At 44.9% G+C, this 25,847-nt stretch overlaps 1 protein-coding gene across 1 annotated transcript in view; it reads right to left on the reverse strand.

Annotated features, from left to right (window-relative positions):
* Positions 1-6,569: 6,569 nt before the first annotated feature.
* The window catches only part of LOC146871476 (homeobox and leucine zipper protein Homez-like), a 145,619-nt gene continuing 126,341 nt past the window's right edge, over positions 6,570-25,847 (reverse strand). The window contains exon 2 of the mRNA XM_085651080.1: positions 6,570-10,911. Within this exon, the coding sequence (XP_085507206.1) occupies positions 7,989-10,694 (2,706 nt within the window). The 5' untranslated portion in view covers positions 10,695-10,911 and the 3' untranslated portion in view covers positions 6,570-7,988. The remainder of the gene's footprint in view (positions 10,912-25,847) is intronic.

Raw genomic sequence — 25,847 nt, forward strand, 5'->3', positions numbered from 1 at the left:
CTATCTGGCGACAGATTCAGAGACTCTAGCAATGTTTGCAAAGGATCCTCCAGTTTGATGACAAACAGAAACTGATCCAGAGAAGCCAACAGCCTCAGCCTCTTTTTAGGCATAAAGAACTCCTCAGGAGCTAGGTTCCAATGAGATGACGTCAAACTGATTGATGGTGTATGTGAAGGTGACATCAGACAGGAATGTTTTGACTTCAAAGACTTGCCAGACTGGTGTTGAAGTTGATATGTCGAGGTCAACAGCGAGCCTGTTCTAGATGGCATGCAAGTTGATTCCTGATGCTTTCGATGAGGGGTGATGCAAGTGAGGATGGCGATATTTTTATTTTTACTATCTCCTAGATGTTTGTTCTCTTGGTCTCTCTCTGTGACAGTCTGTAAGAGATGCTGGCACCATGCCAGTGAAATTGGAGTGCTCCATGGAGGCGATATTGTTTTTTTTCTTCTCTTTCGAATTCCGAACATGTAGCTTGTCATGAAGCCTGATGACTTCCAAGTCTTTATGAGTCCTTTTGGACATTTTAATACAAAACTCAAATTCCTTTATGGATTGAGATAATGGTAACAAACCACACACAAACTTGGAATGTGTCAGTAGCAGCCTTTTTTTTATTACACAGAACAAGAAAAATGCTAGACAACAAAAATACCTCACACATCTTCGGAGTTAAAGACACCAAGCCAAAACAAAAAAGAATAACTGATAAAAAACAAATCTCCAGAAAATAGGAGAAAAAACATCCAGAGTGTGTCGGGATCCCACAGGCAGGAGCAGGAAAAGATAACGGACTATGTAAGGCAACTGCCAGTACACGGCATCATGAGAAATTGAATTCCATGGACTCTTAACCCCTTCAGTGCCCATGACGAGCTGGACTCGTCATGGGCCGCGGTGGCGCTGTGCCCATGACGAGTCCAGCTCGTCATAGACCCCGCCCGCTAATTCAACGGCCGGCACAGGGCGAGGAAAGGGGCGGGCACAGAAGGGGTTAAAGGGGCAGAGTGTGTTGTTAGATCTTCTAATAGAAGCCTATCAGAGGGCCATTTTCCTCAATATTTAGATATGTTAGGCAGACGGCTGTGCTATATGCGATGTAATGTAACGCTGAGCTCAAAATTCAGAAACTTGTGTCTTGATAGGCTTTTTGATGGTAGGGTCTCATTTGATCAAGCTGGGCTCTTTGCCGTATACACGGGATGTAAAATACTACGGGTTTGCACACAATGCTAGGTATAATTCCATCGATGTAGAATAATCATTGAATTACTTAATCTTGATTTGAGCAAATGTAAGGTATGTCTCAGTCATCATTCCTAGGCTATGTATACATCGTGATTTTCTACTTCCAGAAATTGTGCCAGTACTGTGGGTAAAACAGCAATGAAGCGCGTTCTGTAATGCCACAAGCCTTAAAAGAAAAGCAATCACATTAGTTTAATAATATTTGACCTATTGATAAATTCAAACAAGCATTTGCAATGCAATAGGTCTCGCAGTTATACGAGTTTGAGCTATTGGCATTATAAATGACAGTGCCTTTTATTTATGTTTTTAAAAAAACAAACTTAAATAAAAAGCATTGCCATTTACAATGCCAATAGTTCAAACTCCTATAAATGCGAGACCTATTGCATTGCAAATGCTTGTTTTATTAAACTTTTAAAAAGCTCCCTCTCCTAGGAAGTAACCCGCTTCGGGTGGTTTGACTCTGACACCGCAACAACCTCTGACGAGCCTGGTGCTAAGTAATAGCGTGAAGAGAACGAGATGGTTAGAACTTTACTTTTAGCGCATTGTAGAGAGAACGAAAGCAAAACTTGTCATCGCTTCTAACAACAATAAGACACATCTGGAACACGGAGCGGATCTGATGTAGTCTACATTTAAATGGTGGATGTCCATGCGGTGTGCTTAGCAGAAGTCTGAGATACATTTATTTCTCCCTCCGATGTAGGGCGAACAACAGTAAGGCAGGGAGGGCTCTTTGTCTTTCGATTTTCAGGCCTCCTGCTCAATGGATTGCTTTCCATCCTCCATTTCCGGTCCCATGTGCCTGGCGCGCGCCATTCAAGGTTTAATGAGCAGATGGCCATCTTTAAAGGGCCTGTAAAGCCGTACAAGGGGGCGTGCTGCCCTGGCCCTCCTCTTCACCCCATCAAAAGAAACAGATGCAGCCGGCCCCCTTGTTACAGCGCGTGTACAATGCGCGCTGCTCCTTTTCATGTGCACTGCATGTCAGTCAGCTGATAAAAACATTCAGATAAGATCAACATGTTTCAATTTCTTTCTGTATGGTTCAGAAAAAAATGGACATTAATTTTATTATTAGAAGATGTTTGTATGTAGGAGCTAGTCGTGCAGAAAACGAATGTAAATTATACTTTTAGTATCAGTTGCAAGGGATAACAGGGCGACGAGAAAGGTTTTTGGTAAGTATCAGTGCAACTACATGTAAAATTATAAAAACAACACACAAACAAAATGACACCCACAAATCATCAATACTATGGCTGACATATACATTCATATACACGTCAAGATGACGTGATCTAGCCTGGATGTTTTTTTTTAACCAGCAATGACAAAGTCAGTAGATCTCTGCTTTAAAAGAACAAGCTGTTCCTAAGGGAGAGACAGCAAGGAAACAGATGGCAAACAAGTGTTAAAATATACGTCACGACGAAAGATTCAAGCAATTGCATGAAGACAGAGGGGCATATTAACAAGCCAGGCGATAAAATTATCGCCGCTTTAGCGGCAGAAAACTGCCGCTAAAACGGCGATAATGGGCTTGATAATATGCTCTATGGAATTCCAATTGAAGCCCATGTTAGATGTGAAGGATGTCTAACATGGGCTTCAATTAGAATTCCATAGAGCATATTATCAAGCCCATTATCGCCGCTTTAGCGGCAGTTTTCTGCAGCTAAAGCGGCGATAATTTTATCGCCTGGCTTGTTAATATGCCCCTAAGTACCTTCAAACATGGCCATAAGGGGCGGCCATAATGGAGCGATATTTTTTACAATAGAAGTGCCAATAAAACGGCAGATTCATCATTTGCTTTAAAATATCTAAAACATAACCTAATATTTTTTATGTTTTAAAACAGTCCCTAATCGAGTTCATTATTTTTGATGCAGACTAAAAATAATGCTGACAAACTAATACAGCAATTTGCATAATTTTCAACTATAATTATGGATAAGGTGCATGTCTACAGCACGCCATTTATATAAGTATATGGTTGCTTCTAGGTTTGATTTTGCGTTTTTACGAATCTCTGAATATTTTGTGCGCCACGCTGTAAACTACCAATATGGCTCTTACAGACAGGAAATGGTTCGGTTACTCTAGTCCACTTTTTCTTTCAAATGTGCTGCTGTTTTGTTTTGACCATTCTAGTTATCTGCGTCACGAGTCAATGCAAGTGTCTCACTTCCCTGAGATCTTTTCTTATTCTGTGAGACAAAAACTACAACTCGCCCCTCGGTAACACCATCTGTGTGTGTTAAGAGTTCCTACTTGTAGGAGTTAATCGTCAAATCAAACTGCTTTAGCACCGATGTTCTGCGCACGTACTTAAAAGAAAACGAAATAGAAGAATATATTGGGTGTGGGGAAAAAACGAAGAGTAAAACTTTATTTTTAGAAAAAAATAGAAATTCGGTGACGGCCCTTCAGCATCAGCTGCTGCCTGTGGACCTTGAAATGGAATGGCGGTGTCGTCGATCATTTGTTAGACATGTAAGTCACTAACTACCCTTTTTACAGCGAGAGTCAATAGGGGTTTTGTGTGTTCTAACTTTTCACGTAATCGATATTTATGTATACATCCTCGTCTTCCCTCTTCTGGTTAGACGATTTTCACGGAAGACCGTTTTGACCGACTCAATTGTAATGCATTTGATAAAACACTCAAAAGCCGCTCCTAAAGCAGCAGTGGCCATGGGGTTTCCAGTTTTGTGTTCGGAGGAATAGGAATACGCACTGGTGACGAAACAATATTCCTGTGAAGGCCACAAATGGGGGCAGGGAAAGGTGCGGAGTCACGACGGGTGTAGTGTGCCATGAGGAACTATTCAGTAACGGCCTAAACATTATTTTCAATTACAACGAATGAATAACTATTATATCTTGTAGTTTACATGTATATTTAACAAAGGGCGCATAACTCACTCACCTAAGTGTAACTAGGGGCCTGCAGCTAAAATATGTCTCGCTGCAATAATAGCATTAACCAACTACCTTACATAAAATAGAAAACTATGACCCATATAAACAGATACATCTAGCCAGAAGCCATTTGCCGATTCAACCCTTTGACCGAAGATTACACACGTCTGCAGAAAGAGGAACAAGACAAGCTGTCGCCATTGTGAGGGAAGTGGGATAAGGGAGGGGGTGGAAAATGGTTGCTTTTATCTCAAGTGAAGCCTCGCAGACCTGTTATCTCAGTTACTGTGCCAATTTGGGTGAATTTGGACATGGAAAAAGTCTGGGTAGATTTAGAAATTTTCAGTTCACTCTGTAAGGGTTACATTGAGTAGCACAGGCTTTATATATAATTATGGTGAGATTTATTTCCATTTAGGATGGCCTATGATTCAATAAATGACGAGTGAGTTAGTTTATGGCAATTGAATGTGAGGTTTAGTTGGATTTGGAGAAAACTCAAAAATAAAGCAGCCTTAGAGCAGAACCAAAAGGGGGAGAGATGGAATGTTGGGGAAGGGGAATGTTGGGGCAGGGGGGGGGTGGGGAGGGGGGTTTATACAGGTGCCGACTAACATTTAAGGTCTTTCATATTGTTATGGTTAAGCTTTGAAGTGCTGCATGGGGCAGCATTGAAAGGATTCCATGCAGTCTACGTGCCCTTAATAAACTTGATTCCCCTATTAATCAATCTGGAGAATCTGCATTCTCTACCAAGGTTTAGTCCTTTAAAAACATAGCTTTTTTGTCAGTCTCTTCCTAGAGTTCCTTTTCTTCATTTGGGCTGGTTTGATGCCTTTCTTCCTTAGTGCCAAAAGCGCACAAGTGATTGTGCGCTTAAGTTATCATGTCAAGGGACAGGCCTAGATTAGTGTAAAAAAAATCAAAACCCAGGATCCCAGAAAAAAACAGACAGTCACTCGGGCAGGAAACACACTTGAACACCATGCAGGGGACATTTAGCATGGAAAGGGGATGCAACTGCGAGTACAGTTCAAGCCCTGCACATGGTACAAAATAATCAGAAATAGATGGGGAAAGAATTACACTGGTTACCAGTTGGTAAACAGTACAGGAAGACTGTACGCCAATCAGTGAGGGAGGGGAAAGAATCCCATACAGCGCACATCGGTGGTGTGCAGTAAAGACAGATTTTCTTTTTAATCGTCGTTGACTCTCAGGGTGATAACTATTTGCTTTCCCAATATGAGAGGGTATCCTTCTGGCCCAAAATAAGAGATAGGACACGAATGGGGGGACCCTATTAAAACACTTTCTGGGTGCATTAAGTCAGAAAGAGCACTGAGCAGAGCAATGAAGCAAGGGCGAGCCTGGCTAAGCCTTTGTGGTACATATTAAATTAAGAAATCGAGGAGTAAGAGACAAATGTATGTGAGCAAATGTCCAGTTAAAGCTCACTGTGGCTGGCTGCACAACAGAAAAGGAAAGGTAAGCACGCACGAGAATGACACTCCTGTGGGCCCAGTATAATTTAACTAAATTATAAAATAAAAACAGCAGTACACGGCGTTTTCTTGGCACAAAACTGAGCCAGAATCCTAGGTAGTGCAGAGTTAGGGCGCAATAGAGGACCGTGTGGTATACAATATAATCTAGGCAAAAATAGAGTGCAGAACGCACAACGTACCAGCAAAAGCCTAGTAGAGTTGCACTGAGCGGATCTCAGGACAAACACCAACAGCACCAAAGGGGAGAATGACACGGCCGAGTACTTGTATGGAGCCAAGGATGGCGCTTTACAACGCTAATAGAAATAGTGCCAGGCGAGGAAAGTGTGTGGCTGGTAGGCGGTATACAGTGGTAAGAGAACTGGCGCCACGTGGGGAAGGATGCGCTGGAGTTCTCTTCGGTGGCTGACAACACAGACCGAAATCGAGAGCGCTGTGCAGGGAAAACAGAGCCCGGCAGACGTATTATTAACGTGATTAGGAGCACACCGGGCTCCATTCTTGCACGCCTGAGAAGTTCAGGAACGTAATTACTGTTTTCGGCATCTTCTTTGTTGTCTGTACAAATCTCAAAGGCTGGTTGGTTTTGGAGCGCTGTGTAAACGTCAATAGGCATTTCCCAAGCGCTGGATCATCGTCGGCATTCGTAGGCCACGCACGGCGAACAAGAGCTGTGGACGCAGAGAGCAACGCTTCGAAAGGGGCTGCTGCCGCCGGAGAGCGAGAGCCTGCAAGAAGGACGCCCCCTCCGCCCAGCACTTCACATAAACAGCAATTAATACGGCTCCACCACTTAGGCAGGCTTCGTGCCCATAAAGGAGAAAAGGAGCCGGCAGATTACGCAAAACTAGACACTGTTTATTTAAATCCAGCACTAAAAATAACAAGCGGCCGTGAAAGTGAAAGTGATCGCGATCAAACATCAAAGCGCAAACGAGTGCTTTCAGGCTGCCAAATAGTGCGCGCGCCCGGCGCACATGCACTGTATTTGGAGGCCTGAAAGCACTCGTTTGCACTTCCAAAACTCGCTTACTATAAGTCTCGCCAGAGCAGCGCTAAAGCGCTGTCTCAGGCGAGACCTAAAAATAACTATTTTAACTATTACATTGTTATTCGACTGTAGTACAATTTCTCTCTCTCACACCGTTGTTTACCAAGATTCTCAATATATAAAAGAAAACATTTTCAAAATTCTTAGTGTGTGCAAATACTAGCATAAAAGAAAGCAGAAGAAATGGAAAGATATAGCTGGTTTGATGAGCAGCTTCTTAAGGGAGTCAGATTACATACATACCCTCATGTCCACGTTCAAAGAGTCTTTCCCATGATTTTGTTTCAAAAAAATGTTTGGGATTTGCAATATTAGGAATACAGGTTATATATACATCAATAACCAATTCACACTACGAAAATGCTTTTCTGCGAGACGTCTATACTCAGTCAGCAGACTTAAAAAAAATACTGGGGAAAAAAAAATCTGTCCAGAGGAGGGCAACTTTATTGTCCACGTCACCCTCTACCAGTAGGCACTATAATGATATACAGATGTCTTGTGAAGGCCGACTGAAATGACATACTATGATGTAGGAAAGACACCTTTACAGGCCTGTCCTGTGTTCGATGTTTTTATTTCTCCGACTAGTAAATTACCGAAATATTGATTATAAAAAAGAAGTTAGGAAACCAGCCCACTGTTTGGTTATGTATAATTCAGTCAGCAACCACTGGAAGTTAAAAGGGAGGGGGAGAAGTGGGTAGCTGGGGTGTCAGATGTGTTACATCCCTCCTTTGGAGTGTTGAGTAACAGGTAGGACAGAGAAATAAAGTTGTTCACTAATCGATGCGAAATGGAGTGTTTCTGGGCATACTTTCTCACATAAGATGAGATGAGCAGCTGCTACCGAACTTTCCATTACACTCTGACCTATGTCTGTGCTCGAGTACCTAACTGCGGCCAGACATATTGCTCCACGCAGTGAACACCGACAAGTAATGAGAGGACCAGAATCTTGAGACACTGGCCTGGCTATACCAGGATCACTGTAAACATTTTATAAATATAAGATAGTGTTACCATTGTAAGTCTTTCTTTTCCACGTGTGCTAAGTGTGGGAGTACTGTGAAACAAAGTGATTCAGTTATTGAGGGATCTGGTAGAAAGAATTTCCTTGGTATGTAATGATTCAGTCATTGTCTTAATTTTCAATTAAGTCTGCAAGTCGCTTTAAAATAGTCCACCGGTTAAAAACAGTGGGCTGCGATAAGGAAGAAGATTTGGGGAGAATGGGCTATCTAGTCCTGGATGATCACATCATCATCATCTTCTTCGTCAGCATCGTCCTCTTCCTCATCTTCATAATCTTCCTCCCCCTCACCCACAATCTCATCCTCCCCCTCAAGCCCTCCAACATCATCCGCCTCCAACAATCCATCATCATCAAGGCATATCTCCACTTCTACCTCGGCTGGCTTAATGGCTTTCTTTTGGAACCAGTCCTGGACCTGCTGTAACCGTAGCCCAGACTCTTCCACTAGCCGCTGAGTTTCACCCTCCTTGATCTGTCGGTGCAAGTCCCAGTACCGTTCCAGTACACTAAAGTCAACCCGGGGGATAGAGGCATTCGTAGGGGCTAGAGGAGGTGGTGATGGGGACAGTTTTTGCACCTCCATTGGCTCCTCTGGTCTGCCATTGGGAGGCAGAGGAGGAATAGGTGGTGTTAAGCTCCCACCTTTCCAAGGGCTTTTATTGCCTGTGCCATTCTGAAAGGGCTCAGAGACTGGGGGAGTGGCTGGCAGGCTTGGCCTGGCATCGTCACTGTCCAGCAGCTGCTGTTGCTGCTGTGCCTGCTCTACCCAACTTGGGCAGCCCTGGACATTTTCACGGAACCACTTCAACTGGCCATGTTTCAAAGCATAACGGGTGTCCCCGAACCACTGAATTATCTCTGGTCGTGGTAGGCCAGTGATTAACTCCAGCTTCTTGTAGTCCTCACGGCGTGCCCACTGGCACTGCAAGAAAAAAGACTTAAGTATTGCTAGCTGTTCTTTGGTCTTGCGCTGCCTTCGAATAATTGGGAAAAAGCTGCCATCCTCATTGGTCTGTATGTACCCCTGTCCGTGTGCACCGTGGGGATTTGTGTGGTTGGCCCCATCCTGGTCCCAAGAAGAGGCCTCTAGCTTCTTCTGCAACTCTTCTTCAGAAGGCAGACATACCACTGCATCACTCACCTCAGTGCCATCTACATCAAACATATTCCCAGCAGCCGCCGAGGGTAGCTTAGCAGCAGATTGACTCTGGGCTTCCAGAGAGGGGGAGCAGAATGGACTAGATAGTTCCCAGTTCCTCGATCGCTGCTGATGAGGTTTATAATCCAGGACATTGTCCTCCAGTCTGTGGGCTGTTTGGTCCTGCCATTGCTCTGATAAAGGGTAACCATGCTCTGCAGAGTTGCCTGGCTCCTCCTGTAACTGACTTACTGAACCTCTCAGATTTGGCTGAGAAGACTCCCCCTTTGCTTCTTTATGAGGAGAAGGGCGAGGGTCCAGTGTTAAGTCATCTTCAGTCCTTGGTCGCTTAGAAAGGGGATGCCGCATGTCCCCGGACAATATTGTATTAACAGACTCTTTTGTAACACAGTATGATGCCTGGCGTGTATTGGTGGCCGATGGTGGTCGAGAGTTACTTTGAGATGCTGGTCTGTTGTTGATGTACAATGGTAGGCTAGAGTTAGTCTGTGTTAGCAAGCTTACATTACTGTGAGATGGCGGACGTAGTTTCTGCAAAGACGGCATCATGCTAGTGTAGAAAGGCAGGCCTGAGTTGGATGATAGTGGTTGCCCAGCATTAGTGTAGGGGGGTTGCCGCGAATTGTTCTGCAATGGCGGTGTTGCGCTGGCGTAGAAAGGTGGGCCACTGCTGGACTGCAAAGACAGCCCGGTATTAGTATAAGGAAGCGACCGTGAATTGTGTTGTGATGAAACCGTGCTGGTGTAATGAGGCAGGCAAGAACTGGGCTGTAGTGGTAGCCCAGCATTAGTGTAAGGGGCATGACGCAAGTTATGCGATGGCAGAGTCAGGCCTGAGTAGAAAGGTGGGCCAGAACTGGACTGCACTGGTAGCCCAGAATTAGTGTATGAAGGTGGCCATGAGTTGTTCTGTAGTGGCAGCATGCTAGCATTGTATGATAGTGGTCGTGGACTACTGTGCAGAGAGGGCACTGAGCTTGTGTACAGTGGTGTGCTGGTGTTGGCTAGCGATGGTGGGCGTGTGTTGCTCAATGAGGACACACCGGTAAGAGATGCCGGTCGTGCATTTGTCGCTGATGAAAGCGCAGTCAGAGATGGCGAGCACGAGTTGGCCAATGAGGCTAGCCCAGTCAAAGATGGGGGCCGCGTGTTAGCCAACGAAGATAGCCCTGTCAGCGAAGGAGGCCTGGAGTTGGTCAAAGATGAGAGGCCAGTCAAAGAGGGAGGGCGGGCGTTGGCTAATGATGACAGTGCAGTCAGTGAGGGTGGACGATGAACCATCTCCACTTTACCAACTTCAGTTTTCAAGAAACTGTTGAAGGCAGCTGGTGAGCTGGCTGTGTCTCTGGTTGTTGCCCTTTGCTCTGTTGATGGTGGTCCGGCTGCCCGTCGTGCCATGGCTACCAGAGGCTTGAAATGTAGCGAGTCTTGGCTGCGAAGGAGTCTGCCTCGTGTCTCTTCTATCTCCTCTGAAGACCAGCTGATACCACAGCGGATTCGCTGCACCATGAACCACGTCTTGACTTTCTCCATTTCCAGCCCGTAGCAGAGGCAGAGAAGGGCAATCTCTGGTAGACTGGGGTATGGGAAGTAACTAAAGGTGTGGATAAGCTGTTCATTGTCGTCCAACTCGCTGGTCAACTCGGACTGTGTCCAGATTAGCTGTAGGTCCTCCGATATAGGTGGCAGACATATGAGTCCATAGGAGCTGGTCGGACAGCCACCTGATCCTTTACTGGCCGTAGGAGGCATGGTCCCAAGACGGTCAGGCCTGGATGATGCAGACAGTTGTTCAGTGAAATTTATTTTTCCTCGTTGTGCCCACCTATGGCCCTGTGGTAGTGTGTCCTGAGATGTGGTCAGTTCTATGGTGCTTGCGACGTCCTTGCTTTTGCAGAGTTGGCACTTCCCCTCTTCTGGCAACGGTGTCTACTGCCTGGACATTATTCTGTTTTGGTCATCAGTGCACCTGCGGAGGAATGAAAGTAGAATAAGTTCAGTTTCATCTGAGGAAGGTTAAATAACATCATCTTATTCTGAGCACCTATGCCCGTTTAGCCTAGCATTCCTAGAAGATTAATGTTGTGTTGCAAGCATCCTCTTTCTACCTCTCTCATCCTTATACTGCTTTACCCCTCGACATCTCCTGTCACACTTCAAAGGTACGATCTGCAGAGGCCACCAGCGGCTCAAAATCCCAGATCGCAACTAAGCTGCTCTCTTTAATTCAGGACAAGGGAAGGGTCCGCTGGCACATTATGACTGACTTCCATACAGCTGCGTTGTCAAAATATATAAATACTGTAAAACACATTAACACTCAAAAAAAGAAGACTAAGACAGTGCAATAATGGAATGCAGCAAGATGGTATTCGAAAGGTTACACTATAGTGGCAACGTTATGTGGTTTGCGGGAAAGGCGCTGTCCCCCACATCCCTCCAACAAGTAAACATACAAAAAAAGAAAAAGTGCCACAACCCACACACAAGGATGTGCGTTTATATAGGTTCTACAGGGTTATTCCACAAAAACATACAGTCGAATTTTCTCCCCAAAAGCACTACTATAGACACGCACAATTTACAACTGCCCTCCCCCAAAGTACAAACAATGGAGGCGGATGAGTTTGTGGGCTTTTTCGACCTCTGCTAGCATTCTATCTCATTTCCTGTGCTTAAATGTATTTCTCTATGCGCTGTGGGGTAAGTGTGTTGTTCAGAATTCTTAGGAACTGTATGCTTCCTAGGGGAGAAAGATAGATATGGGCACAGAGCTAGGCATTGCAAGCCGTGCTACTTCTGTGTAAAGATGCACTTCTCAGATACATTACATATTAGTTTATTCAGACTTTGGACAGACCCTCTTTTTCTTCCTCCACACCAGGCAACATACCAATGATTTACAAACAACCGTTCTAGATCACATATACATTCTAAACGTTGCATAGTTACAGGCAGTCATGTGGAGCCAAATTTCGGGGAGGGGGGGCTGAAAAAGATTTCGGGGGGGCTCTAATTCTTCCAACCATGGGCGGAGTGGCTCTAAGAAGGGGTGAAAACACAACAAGAGCCACCTTAACAAGTAAATGGTCTTTTAAAGACTTGTGAAGTACTCGGGTGCGGCTGCAATGAGACAGTCGCCAGCCCGCAAAGCTGTGTCAGCCCGGGCTGACACACACGACGGGAGCGGGGACGGAGGTGGGGGTGAAGCCCGGTGAGCCCAATGGGTGTTACGCGCCTGCATAGTTACATCACGAAGAGCTAGATTCTAGCGTTAAACGTGTAGGAGGTCAAACGAACAACACGGCCAACAGGCATTGGCATAGCTAATAGGTCTCGCCTTTGGGACCTTATAAGTGTTTAGACATGCAACAGTTGATGTTGTTGCACAAAGGATATTGTACTGCATAACTAAATACTTATAAGGTTCCAAAAGCGAGACCTATTGGCTATGCTAATGCTGGTTTTAGCATATTCATGCCGTCCCAATGCAATGACTCCGGGCCTCATTGAAGCCTTGGGAATCAAAGGGCTCGCAAGGGCAGCATTACCTCCTCAAAGGAATCCTTTTATATGGAAATTGGGTCAGTGGACAGATGGAAAACAGCAGGAGAGCGTGCCAAAAGGAGCTGGGCAGAAGGGGCCTACGAGGAGGGGCGCTGGCCGCACGGAGCGGCCGGAAGACAGGCAGGCATGGTGGTCTGAGCCGTGGGGAGCATGCATTGTGCCATGTCCCTGGATACGGAATACCTTCCAGGTCGCAGTGGGCAGCATGTCCGGGTCACCGCATCTGCAATGAACACGATGCTTGGGGTGTCTTTTAAGAAGCTCGTGAGAAGACATGGGAGAAAAATACATGCAAGCCCACTCATTGATGCATGCAGAAATGCAAACCTTTCTGGCCTCCACCAAGAGCAGAGCTCTGACAGGCCGTTTGGCTGGCAGTCAGTCAAGAAAATGTTTTCAACTCTGCCGATGTGACTCTTTCTGGAGGCAGACACAACTAAAAAGGAGTTTTCAAAGCACGGCTGAGATTTGTAGGACTTTTTTAACCTAGCGCCTTATCTGCGGGGAGGCTCTGGAGCACTATTAGAGGCGCTCGTAATTGAGTTCTGGAAGGTCTAGGCAAAGAGAGAGATCGTGAGAGACAGAGAGAGAGGGGAGCTGAGAATAAAGAGAGAAAGATCAGAAGAATAAACCACAAATATGTGACAGAAAACGTACAGACCATGTTTAAAGTGGTGGGTTGCTCTTTGCTGGGGGGAGCTCCGGAGGGGCTGATTTACATGCCGGACATGGAGACTGTGGAAGCGGCCATCTTAGGAGAGAAGAATAGCTGCCGCTTCCTTCCGCTTCCCCACCGCCTCCGCTTGTCTATTAGCAACATAGGCAGAGCAGACAACGGGAGGGTGCGGGAGCAAAGGCAACACTCCACATGCGTGCGGGGAGGGAACAACATATTCAAGAGCTCGCATGCAAGCAGTGCGTGTCCAACGAGCCGTCATACCGGCACGCGCGCATTACCAAGCGCCGAAAACAAAAATGTAGGTTGCGAGCAGAGACAATGGGAGGGGCGGGAGCATAGGCAACATGGGCAGCGGTTGGAGACCGGAGCGGATCACAAAGACCCGCAGATACAACGAGATGCCGCAGGCAAGCAAGAAACTTATTCTTATTAAAGTTTTATGTGGACTTGGTGGAGGAGTTATTTCGGTGTAAACTTTGTGAGCTTTGTGTAAAGCGTTGGCAGGAAATGGGACCGCTCAAGCAGCGGCACGAGGGCAGAGACTGGCACAAGTGAACGTGCGCTGACAATAACATCACGCCAGCCCAGGAGCTCATACTTGACACGATCTTGCCCGAATTTAAATGCAAAATAATAATGTCCCATCTTCGGGGAAAGCAAGCGGGAGTCGGAGTTTACTGGGAGGAGTTATTGTTGGAGAGCTCACGATGGGCGTGTGCACGCGGCGGGGGGGGGAGCGCGACTCCGGAGTGGACGCAGACCCTGGAGGAGGCACCGAGTGGGAGTCATACAAACAGGAAGTGGTATAAGGGAGAGGGTGGCAAATGGTGTGCACTTTCGCGGCCGCTTTGATGTTCTCAGTGGCCGCGTGGCTCACTGAGAACATCAAAGCGGCCGCGAAAGTGATCACGCAGGCTGACAAATGGTGCGCGTGCCTGGTGCACATGCAGTGTAGTTGGAGGCCTGAAAAGCCACTAGTCTGCACTTCCAAATCCCGCTTACTAAAACTCTCGCCAGAGCAACGCTAAAGCGCTAGCTCAGGCGAGACCTAAAAAGGAGGAAACTAGAAAAGACTTAACAGTCTATATCATTAAGTAAAAGACATGCAACCTTCACTTGTGATAAATTAAATACTAGAATCAGGACACCTAAGTGAGGCATTTCAATCATAATTCAAATACACCCCATTAAAAGTTCCATAGACAAGGTAACTTACCCAAGATGGAGTGAAACACTGGTTCCTGCCATATAAATATAGATTTTCTTTTATAAAGCAAACCTATTGCACCTCACAGTCCACACTTATCTTGAGTAGAGGGGCATGTTATTCCCTCTGTTTTTCATCAACACAAATTCGACTAGGTCGAATTCAAAATTAATACTAAAATTAATATTCAAGGACATTAAGTTAAAATACATTATAATACCAAACATTCAATAGGTTGCGGCCTTTCAGTACAATCTTCTTTCTCGTTTGTCAGCACAGGATTTAAAATGAAGCAATTTCCTTTTTTTTATTTTTATTAATGTCTGGCGAAGCAACTGTCACTTTGTTTAATAAGCATCAAATGGGCTTTGGGTCAGCCCCATTGAAATCAGTGGACTGCATGCTTCAGCCCCAGTCAGCCACTAGACTGAGGCACTATCACATCTTGGCTCTGCCCAGAACATTTTAGTCTCCTCATTTGGATCCATCAAGTATGCCGCCCTGAATCTCGCTAGATCAGCAAAAGATGTGGTCTCTAGATTTTGGGAATACATTTCAGGGTCAGGCTGTATAATTTCTATCAGGTTTATCCTGACATACCATAAGAGGCTTCTTCTCTTCCATGCTCCTACTTTCTGTAGTTATAAATTACTCCAAATTCTTAAATAAAGATTCACATCAGTTTCGAAGGCTGCTAATATAAGACCTGTTAAAGACGTCATGTCATTTTACTTTCAAGAATAATGAAGTTGTTTTGTTGCATGTATAATTAAATTTTAAAATATCAAGTAGTTAATTATCAGTATCATGAGACACGTTAACTGTTTCAATATCTTTGCTAGTTTCCAATGCTGCCAAGGCAAACATTAATGACACCATTTCATTTTCCTATAAAGACTAAGTGAAGAGTGGCATTGTACGCATATAGACATTTTTAACTATCAAATCACTTATCAGCATCAAGAGACTTGTGAACTTTTAAATATCTTTGTTGTAATTATTTCTTATACCTTTTTCCAGTCATATGTAGCTTTTTTTTTTTTAAACTACTTGTGTTGATCACCTATTATGAACGATTTTTGATCAATCTATACAGTAAAATACTTACAACCAATTGCTGCTTTTCAGAACACCCAGCAGCTTCTCATCATTGTGCCAGGCAGCCGCTGCTGTTCAGAGTGAAAAGTGGCTTTTTTCACTCCATCACAGAGTTGCTGCTAAAAAACACTGGCATAGCTAATCGTCTAGTTTAAAAATCAAAATGCAAGGCAACTTTTTTTTGACTTTGTCAATTCTTATTTAATACTATGAATCTAGAAACTGGAAGATTAACCAGCACACACAACGCTCATTAGGGAAATTTCAATCCAAATGCAACCGTCTCTATATCAGTCCCAATACAATGCTGTAAGTGTCCAACGGCTTTCTTTTCAGAGAACTTGAAAAAAATGCCTCATCCACATTAAATTATATTCCATGCTTTAACTTATGACAATGCTACAGCTGGGGACGGAATTTAGTATGGGAAACTCTTGTTTTTCTGATTTCCATGCACAGAATTTCCATTTAAATGCTCATTATCCACTTGGGCGTTTCTTATTTTATTATATAACCGTTTCGTATTATGATTGAAATTTACTGAATAACAGGCAAAATATGATTTTCAGCCCTTCTGTTTGGTCATGCACCTAATCAAATACGATGGGGCTTACACCACATCTTGATGTAACCCATATGGGCCGGAATACCATTATTTTCAAATCCACACGATGGAAAAAGTTTAAATGCAAGTCAAATCTTTACAATCTTACATTTTTAAATAGTACGGACAAGCATTTCAACATGACTGAGAATAAACTAGTGAAATGGGACATTTTCTGAAGGTGAAATTTTATCGAAGAAACCAGTAGCAAGCAGCCAATGGACAGCAGGTAGTACTTTGGATATTCCTGCAATTCATCTTTAAACAGATCTGAAGTAGGCTGAACTGTGGTTAGACAAGGTTTATATTTTATGGAAATATTTAAATTATTGCATTTTCTAACATTTCAGAATACTGGTTTCAGACCTAATAATCTTTAGATCCTTGTGGGAAAACTGGAAAGACCGAACAGTTTCACATTTGGGGGGGAAAATACAGTGCAATATTTGAAGTGATAAGCTTAATGCATTGGCAGCACAAACTGTGGGACTGTAGGGTTATAAATATTGCACATGCTAGACATGCAATTCTGTTGTGCCTCATATGAAACAGTGGCTAATTCACCTACATTTGACTACAGTTGGGGGAAAAAAATTAATCTGACTCGGATTATACAAACATTAGGTCATTCTTAGCAGTCTAAATGTACTCCACATGCTATCTCACCTAGAAACAGGCAAAATTATTGACAATATACTGTCAAAAACAGCTACTTCGATGTACTTTTGTAATTTAATTTACAGTTCCGAGATTGTAAGCAATCTAGGAGCAGCATATAAAAAATATAGACCGAAAATAAAATGTGCGCTAAAGCATATTTTCAGAAAGGAGCAGCCAACTAGCAAAAAAAAAAAAAAAAATGTAGAACTATAGGGAGATTAGGGTGAGGAGTGGGGAAGCAACACGGGGCTATTACTACCAAAAAGGCAGGTTGGAGGGGGGGGGGGAACCTGGGGATCGGATAAAAAGGGGGGGGTGGAGGGGGAGCACGACAAGAGGGGCAGGAATTAAAAAAATACATGCCTTGCCATGAAGGGGTGAAAACAAAAGAAAAGTAGGTCCCTAAATGTAAACAGTGAAAGGATAAAAGTCACTCATTCAAAAGGATGGTAAAGAATCATTACTCCAGGGGAACAGCACAAGAGGAGGAAGGAAGGCCATCGAATAACAAACATTGGCAATGATAAAAGGTCTAGTCTTTCGGGCACCTTGGTTTGCCAATGCTATTTGGTGATGCTGTGCAGTACAGGGGAAAAAAAAGAAAACAAAATGAGTCATAACACGTGTGTACATGTCATGATACTACAAGGGGACGCATGCATGATTAAATATGCATGTACCCACTGAATGATGCAGGTGGAATTTTATTAGTTTTATATTTATGGGTGCAGGAGACACTTGGTGCGGTAAAGAAAACATACAATATTAATTGCATTAAAGCACATTTCTACAAGCGGAGTGAACCAACAGCAAACGGGAGTTCAAGTGTCCTCCACGAAATGTATTTCAAAAGTAATTAAAAGAATCTTGAGAGGTCGGAGAGCAACGGAGGATTTGGGGTGGGGGTGCGAGGAGGGAAGCAACAAAGCAACAGGGAGTGGGGTTGGTCAGAGAGGGGTCTTCAAAAAAAATAAGAAGACAGGTTGGATAGAAGGCATAAAGGGGTGGAAAAGCAGCACACATGGCAGACAGTAACAGATTTGATGGGGAAGAAGCACACGACAGCAGCACACAAAGGAGAGAGCAACAAGGAGCACGGGGAGAAGAACATTAGGGAGGGCGCTGAAAAACACCCATTTCATTGAGTGCTTAACCAACAAGCATTTGCAATGCAATAGGTCTCGCATTTACGCAAGTTTGACCTATTGGCATTGTAAATGACAATGGCTTTTATTTATGTTTCAAAAACCAAAACATAAATAAAAGGCAATGTCATTTACAATAAAAATAGCTCAAACTCTTGCAAATGCAAGACCTGTTGCATTGCAAATACTTGTCCTTCCTTCTCTCTGGTTCAAACTCTGATGAAGTAAAATTAGACACGGTCCCTAAAAAATGCGCGCCAATGCCCAGCACCGGCATAAATTAAGCTTTGAACTCAAGTGTTTCATAGGAGACAAACAGCAAATCAAACAAAAATATGCGAGTCCGGAAAGCCTTCCAGTAACAAGTCCAATCACACCTGCGAGCCAAACATGGCCCAGCAGACACCAGAAGCTATAGGGGGGGTCTCACATTGCCAGTGGGTGAGCCAACACCGTATGTCACGCCGACCCTGTGAAATCCGCAGACTATCCTGCAGTAACCACTGCAAATCTTTCTTAAGCACGAAAAACAACCCCAAGGCTTCTTTAAAGATGGAACAGGCCCCAGGGATCCTACCAAAGGCTGGTCACCTTTAAGCAGAGTTCCTGCAGCTGTGCACCAGCTCACGAAACTGGAACATGGAGAGTCCTTTATTCTAACTTGGAAGTTGCGTCAAAACATCTGTCTACGCAAACTCATTAGATGTGCCATCATACGCACACAGAGCTTCAATGTGCTAGTAAAGTAGAACCTTAAGCAAGACATCCTGCCAGGTCATGCCGAAATACCAGCCTATACTGGAAAACAAGCGTATTCATTGGCGGTGGTGACAGGATGCACCCACTGCACCAGATGCCACAAGAGACATGGCTGCCTGTCAGAACTATTGCCACTCCAGACTTGGTAGTTGTGTGAAAGTCTAGAGGAACGCAATTTGTTACATCATGCGACTTACCGGCTGTCCTCTTTCCCAGCTTACCCTGTAAGTGACTAAAGTGGGAATAACAATCTTTCCAAGGAAAGAACTCTGTCATTAATTTACACACAGTTTAGAAAAAGACCCTAGATTTTGCAGTTTTAAGTTTTCACCCATCACCCGGACTACACTGAAAAGGCAGATTTGAGACAAGCCCTTCATAGTCACTCGTCCCGAAACCCACTGCTCAGTCCATTAAATCATAAATAGCAGGTGTGATGCATGTATAACGTCCAACAAGCTGTGAACTTGGCTAATCCGGGCGGGCCAGCCCCGTCCCACGGCTGCACAGCCAGGCTTGTGTACCATGGAGGAGGGCGGAGACAAGCGCTTTCAAGGAGCGAGGCAAAAGCAGAGACAAGCTGCCATGTGAGGAGGCAGGCTGGGCTGCAGCTGCGGCCATGCCCATGGTGCCTTTGAGATCCTAGGCCGTCTGCCACACGGGGCATGTGCGGGCTTTGGAGGGGCGGGGAGAGCACAGACAAGAGCTTGCTTCTCCGCAGACGACTGACAAGTTCATAACCTTTGCAGTCTCCGCACAGCAAGCCTCACTTTCTTCGGTGCTCTTTGGACAAACATTGCATGTGCCTTAAATACATCTCCTCCAATATCCCCATAGTGCACATTGCTTTATGGAATAGGCCACGGGATGTTGCTGCCCCAGAAAACAAACATTTCTCGGCTTGGCCCTTAGATGGTCTCACAACGCAAACACTCTGGTGCTGCAACAATGGGCTGCATTGTGCTTTAAGGGGTTGCTTTGTTTCGAGTTCAGTTCTCCCCATTCGGTGACTGAATTGAAGCAACGGGTTAGTTGATGCCCTGGCGTTTAATGGGCTGCTTTATGTATTTATGGGCTGCTTGGACTGCGGCTAAAAGGTCCTGTGACATACAATAGGTTGTTTCTAGTTGGGCTTTAAAAGAAACTTAACTTTGATCATTTGAAAGGCAACAGAGCTTGGTACTCCAACCAGAAATGAAGGGGGTAATTTATGGCTACCATTAAGAAGAAAAACGCGTGGGGGAAAGTTTTGCCATCGGACGGCTTACAAATGTGTATAAAATGCCCCTAGGATTACAAGTAGCATGGTATTTCTCCGAGAACACACCAAAAGAGAAGTGGATTGCAACCTGCCAGGCTTGGCTGCACTGGGAGGTGCAAGGAACAGCAAAGGAAAAACAAGCGCGGGGAAGTTTTTTGGAAACTCGTGCATGTACTGCACTGTTTGCAATGAGCCCTCGTCCATCTACAGCGTTTACCTTACGGGAGCGAGCAGCGGCGGGCGCGATAATTGCAAACAGATGGCGCCGCTGTTCGCTACTGCAAGGTAAACACCGTACATGCACGAGGGCTCATTGGAAACAGTGCAGTACATGTACGAGTTTCCAAAAAAGTACGGAGCGATTCCAAAAGGTCACTCCAAAGCAGCGCTTGTGCGCTGCGTAGTCGAGACCTAAAAAGTCTACTAAAGCTTGCAACTGCACTACTTTTGCAATATCCCTACATCAGGGTAATCAGCCGTAATGCGCCATAAGACACCACATTTCTGCTGTTACCCAACCTAAAGAGATGAGTTACTGTGAAAAGCGAAGTTAGTTATGTGAATTTCTATCAATAAAGAGGCAGTGAAAAAGTTTTAAAACGCCTGTGCTTTGAAATCAAAATTTAAGGAATAACGTTTATAATTACTTTTGTTTTACTCTAAGAATTCATTTTATACCCAATTCAATATCCCCAAAACAAGGTAGTAAAATTCTCCCACTACAAACCTTATCTGGAGCCGCAAAAATCAAGGTTTGTAAAGTCTTCCCCCTAAAATACAAACAACCATGGGCCAAGCCGACAGGTCCGACTATAATGTGCCAACACATTCAGATACAGGCATGCAACTCACAAATGCAGTTTGCTGTGTTGCTGGCACAACTGTGGTGTAACACAGTAAAGCCAGCCCTACTGGCTTTGCCAAGGGTGTGGAAAAATAGGAAGATATTGATTTCTGTACAGAACGTATGCAGGAGATAAAGATGTGAACGTGATAATCCTCGAGGCAACTTTTTAGATGTAAAAATGTCGCTCAAGCAGGCCAATGAAAGCACTTCTCAGACAGCGTAATGGTAACAATATAGCCAACAGCATGAGAGGAAAGTGAAATAGTCTTCTGGTTGGAGCCAAAAGTCACTTTAAATATATGTCTTAATTGTAACAGTAAGTTGCATATAGTACACCAGCAAGACAGACCTAAAAAGTCAATTTTTTTTACTTCGGTACATCTGCAATACAGAAGGTAGTAGACAGACAGACAGCCACCTGGGGAATTAATAAACTACGCACAGTCACAAAATAGTTTATGTTCTGGTAGGATACAGTTCTAGGATTATGCATTCTAAAAGAGAAGTTGTGACAGTGTTTTCTCTGACAGGGTAGAACCATTTCTTAATCTTGGCTTCTTATGTGTGGCCCGGCCCTTCCTGCTTGTTAAAACTGCCCAGGAGAATCGACTAAGCCTTTGTCTGGCTATCAGGCCAAGAACACGCATCTCTGCAGTGGTCAGACCTCTCAGCTAACAAAAGTGTCTACTCCTTCAAAACACATCACCCGACCTAAATCACTCTGCAAATACGTGGATTTCTTCTGTTTTATCTACATCAGGGGTGTCAAATGCTGGTACACGAGGGCTGAATCCATCCCAGAATTTCAAGATAACCAGTGCCTACATAAATTACCATTCTTCAATATGTAAATCCATCAAAAGTGGAAGTCATGAAAACCTGGCAAGGATCTGGCCCAGCGCTGGCCTAGAGAAGGAAGGAGAAAAGCTTCCCGTATTCATGTGGGGACATTTTCTACATCAAGGCCACGCGTTTTTTAAACCCGATTTTCCTGGTGCATCATATGCTCCAAGAAGGGATTAGTCCTGAAGAGTTCTCCGGTAGGATTACTCCATTTGACCCTGTCCCCTGGAGAAAGTTGGTCACTGCTGGTGGTCCAGGAGAAGATGGTTCGAGGTAAGCAGACTAATGACCTACGAGTGGTGCCTTACGGCAAAGGACGAGGAAGAAGGTCACTCCTTCACCTAGTTGGGTACTAAAAAGAACCTTAATTGAGGTGCAGTGTGTCCGTGTACTAATGAGAGCTACGCCCTTTAAGCAGCCAACGGAAACGATCCTGGTGGATTAGGGATTCTGAACACATGAAGTCTAAGGACTCTTCCATCTATGAAACTGCATGGACCATCAAGCAGCAGCAAAGGGGAGCCTGGGAGCCTTTTTCACTCACCAGTATGCTGAGTTCATGCATTGCGTCAAGGTAAGGCCTCACAAGTTTAATTATTAAACTAAGTTAAGCAGTCAAGTTCCAAGTCATGGGAGATATTTCAAGGTTTTGCCAGATACATATAAACACAGCGATCACACTCACTAGACAGGGATGTGCATTTTAGAGTAATATTACACAAACAAAGCCACAAACACGTTAAAGTACACCAAAAATAAACAATATAGTAGTCTCAAATTTTTCTCAGGTTAGAGCACGGGTCTTCAAACTGGGGGGTGGGCCCTCCTAGGGGAGGGCCTCAAATGATACGGGGGGGGGGGTGGGGAGGGGCAACGCCAGGCTCTGGGCAAAAGAAGCATTATACTAATAACAGGGCTTTGTTTTAAATCTGAAAAAAACGAGCAGCAATAAACCGCTCTGTAATGGGCCATCACCAACATGTTTTGCATCCAAGCTGGGAGTACGTGTCAAAAGGGAAGGGACTCCACCCCCAATAATTACACTGAGGATACTTTTAAACGTTAGTAAGACCTGTCTGATCAGAGTGGTATGTTTTGCAACATTTATTTGATTGAATTTTTACAACAGTAACAGAACTTAACTGCAATGTTTAAATATGTCTAGACATATTTAAACGAATTGTAAAAAAACTGAAGGGGGATGCAGTGATTTTTTTTTCTTACCCACTTTGGGCAGGCGTAGCATTAAAAAGTTTGAAGACCACTGGATTAGAGGCTTCCTAAACCTTAGGATAATTGTAACCTGGTACCGCAGCACAGAGCCGCAGTGGTCCACTGGTCCTCGTTTCCTTACAGCCCATTTTAGTGGTCATGTGGTGCCGGATTTTGTGTCTGCACCTCAAACAGGGTTTTCGTAATCTGGACTAAAAGGACCAAAGGGAACAGACCTTCTGGTCCCATTCAAAAGCTCTGGATCAGGAGACACATGTGTTGATTGGTTGATGGACCTCCCCATAGCTCTACAAGGCCAGAGGTGACCTCAAGTTTGGCTATGGGATATTTGTTATGCACAAAAAAAAAATACAAAAAAAAAAAAAGGACGGCGATGGAACAATGTTCACAGCACAGCGGAGAGAGACTTGGGGTACCAGAGACACTGAAGTGAGAAATGATCCCCACAGTTATTAGAAATGCAGTTTGTGGGTGCATTTGAGCACCCTCTCTAGGTACAGACACACTGAGGAGGCAGCTCACCGGCACTAGGAAAGAGCCTATGCTTGGTTGTAGCCTTGGGGAAATGAGCAGCATGCAACTCCAAACATTCATAAAACACTCCACAGAGGTACAATTTGGGACGAGTCTCCCAAATGTTGCCATATTGGGCCAGCTTCCCAAAGCTGATTAGGCTAAATGGAATGTTCAACGTTTTGATGCCAGCCAAATAGGCTGGTATTTGTTGGAAGGCTTTCTCCCACAGTAGAAAGTCAGAGGTTGGCTCAGGCAGGATTCTCACTTGATTCAGATCCAAATTAAGCATAAGAAAAACAACTCCATATAAGGAGTTTCCATAGGATGTGTCTGGGCAGAACCCTGGTTTCTTCTCAGCCTTTTATTGAGGTACATGCGTGGGTTGACAGACTTGTGGATGGTCATCAGATGGTAAAGGGAGAGGAAAGCGAGGTTGACCAGTGGGCACCTTTCTACAAAACAGCTTTTCTATGAACTCAGGAGTCATCATGACATCCTGGATCACAACAGGATTGCGAGGAGTAGACGGACTCCAAAGAGGTCAACATATTGTACATAGCTTTCAGAAAACGGATTGTGATGGGTATGGAGCTCCACAAGCCAATGAAAGGAGAATCAGCTTTGGATACCCACCTCTACCCTGAAGCTGCCTAGGTGCCAGCCAAGAAGCAGTGGATTTGGCAGCTGGTTCCTAAGATGACCGATCACCCAGCTACGCCATGCACAGAAATCGAGGAACACTTTATTTAGGACAGGGGAAGAAAATATGGGGGCGTGATTGAAAAAGGCTGGGTTAAATTGAAACACCGCTGGTAGGGACAACATGTAAAGCGTCCCACCGTGGCCTAGGACATGTGGGATTAACTGGACAGGAATGACACTAGGGGGTCGATTAGGATGTAGGGCGGAATGCCACGGCAGATCGGATCGCCACCGCGGTGGCGATCCACCCTACATCCTTCCCCGCCCGCCACCCATTTCCCCCCGCCATATTAGTATGGCGGGGGGGGAGGGGTGGGGGGACCCCAGCAAACGGAAAGACCGTCAGCTGGTTTTCCGCCAGTCGACCAGTCGAAAAAGGGGCTACATATGGTGGCGGTGTCTACTAGACACCGCCATCCATATTAGCATGGGCAGCGGTGCATGGCTTTCCATGGCGGAGACCCTGCCATGGAAAGCCTGCATTGTCATGGACATGGTGGCAGACACCTCGCGGTGCCAGTCAGCATGACAATGCACACAGTGCATTCTCAGCATTGTGGCAGCCGATGCTGTGAGCACCGTCAGCCACAATGCTGGGAATGGAGGATGCCACGGTGGCGGTGGCATCCTAATTGCAGGTGCAGGACTGCCGCACCACTGGCGGCCGGTCCCAACACTGCTAGTGTGGCGGGCGGACTAAATTCCACCCGCCATCCTAATCGGCCCCTAGGAGAAGGCCGGGTGAGACTGGATGAATCATACAGCTGGTTTCCAGCGGCTAAGGCAAAGGACTGCACAACTCCTGCTCCTCTGCAGCCTAGAAGCGTTCGCCCTAAAACCACTAAAAGCCACCACACACAGAATTGAAGGTAGTAAGGGAGTGTTGGAGAGACCACACTCCACGCTTAGCACAGTATGTTTTAAGGAGGGGCGGGGGAGGAACAAGCACAAAGGTCTGCAAAGGCCTGGGGAGTGCTGGTTGGGGGGGGGGGGGGGTGGGGGGAAATGAGCGATGATGGAGAAAGATGGGACAGTGTATTTGTCATTTATTTTTTGCAATAATTCTTCTCTTCGGTCAAAATGTGGTGGCCTTTCACAACTTTTAGCACTCTATCTCTTCTGAAATCTCCCTCACTCCAGATTGGTTTCCCTTGTTCACTCCAAATTATTTTTCCACCCTCGACATGCTCTCTCTGGGTCTCATCCTGGGGAGACACGCCTGCAGCCCAACTGATTTTCAGTGTGCATGTGTTTAACGTATGAAATCCAAAATAACATAATGAAAGGGCTTGCATGAATTCGCCATGTTAGCTGCTGAGACCCAAGTCCATGTAAAGATCTATACCCGTCTCATACCAGACCCAGGCAGTGGCACAGCGAGGGTGCCATGGGCTCTACTGCAACCAATGAAATTGCCCCCCCCCCCAATTCACTGGGTTGGATAGTTAGGAGAAGAAAAAAAACATACAATAAATTGGGGCAAAGTGGTACCCCTCACACCTGTATCAGTACCACTGCATTTGCTGCATATCTACTTTCTGCATTCAAGAGACCCAGGGAAATGCCACATTGGCATCTTGCCACACAGACCATAGCATGAAAAAGCAAGAGGCCTGTAAAATCTCACACTAAAAAAAGCCAATACCCAATCAATTTTCAGCAAGATCTACGGGTAATTTCAGCGTAATAATTTAGTTTGCCACTCTCCTGTGGATTGTGGTATGATTTCTGAGTGGTGTGCAGTTAGACAAAATAAAAAATAAAAACCTACACACGTTTCTGAC

The sequence above is a fragment of the Triturus cristatus genome, chromosome 1_1 (genome assembly GCF_964204655.1).
Source record: "Triturus cristatus chromosome 1_1, aTriCri1.1, whole genome shotgun sequence".
Taxonomy (NCBI): domain Eukaryota; kingdom Metazoa; phylum Chordata; class Amphibia; order Caudata; family Salamandridae; genus Triturus; species Triturus cristatus.